We start from the raw sequence: 4,773 nt of genomic DNA on the forward strand, positions 1-4,773 counted from the left end.
GAAGGAAGGAAGGAAGGAAGGAAGGAAGGAAGGAAGGAAAGACTGGGGGGGAGAGGGAGGAAGGGAGAGAGAGAGAGGGAGAGGGGGAGAGGGAAAGGGGGAAAAGGGAGATGAGGGCCGGGGGAGGGAGAAAGCTCTGTACTTTTGTTTTCAGGAACCAGAGCCTCCTGGTGTTCGAAGCCCTCCAGGTCCCCACCCTGCAACTCTGTTCATCTTTGCCCTGGATCAGATTGTCTCTTCAGCCCTTTCCCTCAGCAAAAGTTTCTTCCACATCATCTTTGTGGTTGTTGTTGGCTGCCTTGGGCTTTTTGTTTGCTTGCTTGCTTGATGTCTATTTTATTTTTAAACTGTATGTATGCCTGTGCGTATGTGTTCATGTACATGCACTCAGGTGCCCACAAAAAACAGAGTGGGGAGGGGTCCCCTTGCTGGAGGAATGGTTGGTGGTTAGGCAGCCAGTGTGGGTGCTAGCAATCAAATCCAGGCCCTGCAGAAGACCAGGGAGTCCTTTTATCCTCAGCAATCTTTCCAACACTCAGTTTCCTTGTTCTGGGCGTCCTGCTGCGGAGCTCTGGTTGCCTCACACTCGCCTGCCTCATGTTCCATAGCTGGGATGACAGCTAAGCATCAGCACACTGGCCTTCCACACACACCATAAAACGTCTCTCAACAATTACAAAATCCCTGGGTTCTCCAAGACAAAGAACATTCTTTGTGTTCTTAAAAATCCTTTCCCAGCAAAAAAGCACTATTTATCACATAGACATTCCGTCTCCCACATTCAACCTTATTGTCATGGACACTGAAGCAGCCCATGAAAGCAGGGGTTTAATCAGGCCTTGATCACAATTTCCAATGACAGAAACACTTCCATTTCTTCCTCAGCATGTCTGCTTCTACTCCTCTGGGTGCCTCTCTGGTCCCAAATTCTTTTAGGCAGGGTCTCAGCCTCCTCCTGCCCCAGCCTCCCAAGGCTTGGGATTACACGGGTGTACCACCACACCCAAGTCTGTTGTGTTTTCTAGAGGGAGAACCCTGAAAGTTCCTTGACTTAGATTGAGTGATGTTTCAGACATCAGTCACATTGTATGGCAGTGTCATAAAACCCTTATAATGTACAGCAGGTGAAACAAAGCAGCTTAGGGGATGTTTCCCTGCTCAGAAGAAAGCACCTTATCTGCAGTGGGTTTTCATGGGTAAATCCAAGAGTAATTCTTTTTTTGTTTTGTTTTGTTTTTTTGAGACAGGTTTCTCTGTATAGCCCTGGCTGTCCTGGAACTCACTCTGTAGACCAAGCTGGCCTTGAACTCAGAAATCCGCCTGCCTCTGCCTCTGCCTCCCAAATGCTGGGATTAAAGGCATGGGCCACCATCGCCTGGCCCACGAGTAATTCTTATCCCCAAAGTCCTTCAAGCTGATGGCAGTGACAGATGTGGTAAATTCTCAAGAGGGGAGCTGGAAGGGGCTAAGAACAGTTGGGTAAATAAGAAGACACACCAAGAGAGAAAAAGGTCTTTTCTGGTAAATTCTTCTGTTGGGGCTGAACCAGGAAGCAAGGGGGAGTGTCAATTGTTCATCAATTGACGTTCAAGCTCAATTGATTATATTTCGCCAAGATCTATTTTCATGGATGTGATCTGATTTCTGGACAATAATAGAATATTAAAAAAGAAAAAAGGTTGGGCTGGAGAGATGGCTCAGATCTTAAGAGCACTGGCTGCTCTTCCAGAGGTCCTGAGTTCAATTTCCCAGCAACCACATGGTGGCTCACAACTATCTCCTCTCCTGGTGTGTCTGAAGACAACTACAGTGTATTCATATGTATAAAATAAATAAATATTTTAAAATAATAAATAAATTAAATAAATAAAAGAAAGAAAAAAGGTATTTTCTACAACTCTCTGATTATTCTCATTCAATTACTTACCTCAACCAACTTCCTTATGTGTTTGTTGATGATTGTGGGGTCTGGCTTTGGTACCACTTCTGAAGCCCACTCCAGGGGTACCACAGGCTTACTAGGTGTCGTGGGGGAAGTTGGCTGCTAAAAGAACAAATACACAGTTTTCAATATTAACTGGACCTTGAACCACCAAGACAGAAAATTTAATATATGAACATTAGGAAAGACTTAAGTGGCTTTTGTTGTTGTTGTTTGTTGTTTTATTTGAGATTGAGTCCTACTATGTCTCCCCAGTAGGTGTGAAACAACATAGACCACGACGGTCTTGAACTTGAACAAATTATCTTGCCTCTGCCCCATAAGGCCACCATTCCCAGCTTTATATGTTTATAAACCAACATCTTTTGTTACTAGAATCTAATCCGTAACTAAAACCATGTTTCACCTTAGTCTGGGCTTTTTGAGACAAAGTCCCTTACTATGTGTCCCTGGGGCATATAATTCCATTGTCTTAGCCTCTGAGTGTGAGTCTTCTAGGTCTGTGCCAACACATGGCTAAGGACATACTTTAAATGTGCACTTTGTTTAGAAGTAGCCTATATTCTATTCCAAATAGGTAGAAAAGTGTGTACTCCTAGACCACCCAAATAGCCCATTCAAATTCTCTAACTATTGAAATCACCAAATCATTCCTAAAGGTTTACATGATAACTCACCATGGACTTTTTACACACACACACACACACACACACACACACACACACACACACACACACGATTATAGTTATCAAGTTATTGGCTTTGGTGGCAAATACCTGATGTTCCAGCATGTAGAAGACTCAGGCAAATCAGGAGTTTGGGGCCAGCCTGGGGTTTATGGCAAGACCCTGTCTCAAAACTAAAAGTTATCTAATTTTATCTATTTTTTAAATAGTTTGTATTCGTGATAAGTCTGCATTGAATGTATATATAACAACTAGTAACCAACATGTGGCCATTTTTCTGTCCTTTCTCCCCACTCCTTTGTTTAATGTGCTAATCACTGCTGACTATTCTGTGAATACTTGGATTTCTCTGTCCTCTCTGGAGCTAGTGACTTCTCCACAGGCTTTTCCAGTAGGGTTGTCTACATGGGGAATGTGGCAGCAATAGCACATACTGCACTCAGGAGACACAATCCAATCTCGGACCCAGTTAAGGTCACTGTGTGGTCTATATACTTTCCTCTCGGAGACTCTTATGTGGTAGCAGTGTCTACACTGCTCTATACCGGCAAACCTGTCTAGAAGGCTCCTTATTTAATATAGACTGGGGATACATTTTTTTTTTCAAGAGAAACTGAGGAGGAACCATAACACATTTTAACGTCAAGCAATGTTGTGGTGGGTGCGACTGGTGGATTACTAGCAAGACGAACAACTTTACAAAATCTAGATAGAGTCATGCAGGCACTCTTTACATCCTTGTCTTCACACACCATGACTCTGTGTGTTTAAATGTGTGTGCACATAGGAGGTGCACACGTGTGTATAGCATGTGTATGTGGATTCTTGAGGTCAATGTTAGGTGTCATCTTCAATCACTCTTGGTCATATAATTTTTGACATAGATTAAAAATTTGTTGAACTACCTTTCGTGGGGAATGAGGGTGTCTTTGTGTTCTTCCTATTGATGCTTTCTTTGGTTGATTTGTTTCTTTTATTTTTATTTGTGTGTATGAGTGTTTGGACCTGCATGCATAAATGCCCCCTGTGTGGAGATCAAAAGAAGGGATCAAAACCCCTAGAACTGCAGTTAAAGGTGGTTGTGAGCCACCATGTGGGTGCTGGAAACTGAACCTGGTCCTCTGTAAGATCAGCAAGTGCTTTTAACCATGGAGCCATCTCTAGATCCTGTTTGTTTGTTTGTAACAAAGCCCAGAAGAGTATAAGGGATCTGGACGGAAACCTTAACTAAAACAGCATCTTAAACAGTGAGATAACTTTCTTTTCTCTTGTATTCACTCTCTCTCTCTGTTTCACTCTCTGTCTGTCTGTCTGTCTGTCTGTCTGTCTCTCTCTCTCTCTCTCTCTCTCTCTCTCTCCTTTATCCTTTGGGTAGACGTACTCTTGGATACAAAAGATAAAAGATCAATAGTAAGACAGCACGAGGATGCTATTCTTCCTCCTTTACACATGATGTGAAGAAATAATCCCTGTGGGGATAAGTTGGCCCATTGGTCAAATGGGGAGAATACAGATCTTCAAGTTCTTCAGTCTTTAGAACACAAAACACCGTCAAAATGGTCAATGACAATAAACGACAAACAGAGGAGTTTAGCATTGAGACAAAACCAATACATACCGATTTGGAATTTCTAGGCTCCAGCACCAGGGATAGTTTATAAATATCATCTTCTGTATGGTAGAGATCCAGGGAGAGCTATGGCAAAACCAGAAAATTATGTTGGACTTCATTTCTTTATGTGCATTAATGAAACATTTTCAAATTGAACATTGGAAGTCTCATGCCTGGTAATCTGGATGGATGTAAAGGAGTAAAAAGATGCAAAGGCATGCAGAGATGAGAAATAAAAGTTTGGCTGGGCGGTGGTGGTGCATGCCTTTAAGCCCAGCACTTGGGAGGCAGAGGCTGGCAGATTTCTGAGTTCGAGGCCAGTCTAGTCTACAGAGTGAGTTCCAAACCAAAGAGTTGACAACCAAAACTACACAGAGAAACCCAGTCTCGAAAAACAAACAAACAAACAAACAAACAAAAGTTTGAAAAGAAAAAGGGAGGTCATCAGCATCAGGAAAAAACACAATGAACACTAGTCCCTTGCAGTGTTGGACACCAGAGAGAGAGAGAGAGAGAGAGAGAGAGAGAGAGAG

General features: G+C 42.7%; 1 protein-coding gene across 7 annotated transcripts in view; it reads right to left on the reverse strand.

The window, feature by feature from the left end:
• Rasgrp3 (RAS guanyl releasing protein 3) overlaps positions 1-4,773 on the reverse strand; it is an 83,940-nt gene that overhangs the window by 15,902 nt on the left and 63,265 nt on the right. For 6 of the 7 annotated variants that reach the window (XM_031355716.1, XM_031355718.1, XM_031355715.1 and 3 more), the window contains 2 exons: positions 4,247-4,324; positions 1,928-2,044 (listed from right to left, as the gene is read on the reverse strand). In XM_031355716.1, the coding sequence (XP_031211576.1) occupies positions 1,928-2,044; positions 4,247-4,324 (195 nt within the window). The remainder of the gene's footprint in view (positions 1-1,927; positions 2,045-4,246; positions 4,325-4,773) is intronic. The other variant, XM_031355720.1, reaches the window with a different exon arrangement.

This window comes from Mastomys coucha, unplaced genomic scaffold (genome assembly GCF_008632895.1).
Source record: "Mastomys coucha isolate ucsf_1 unplaced genomic scaffold, UCSF_Mcou_1 pScaffold6, whole genome shotgun sequence".
Classification (NCBI taxonomy): Eukaryota; Metazoa; Chordata; class Mammalia; order Rodentia; family Muridae; genus Mastomys; species Mastomys coucha.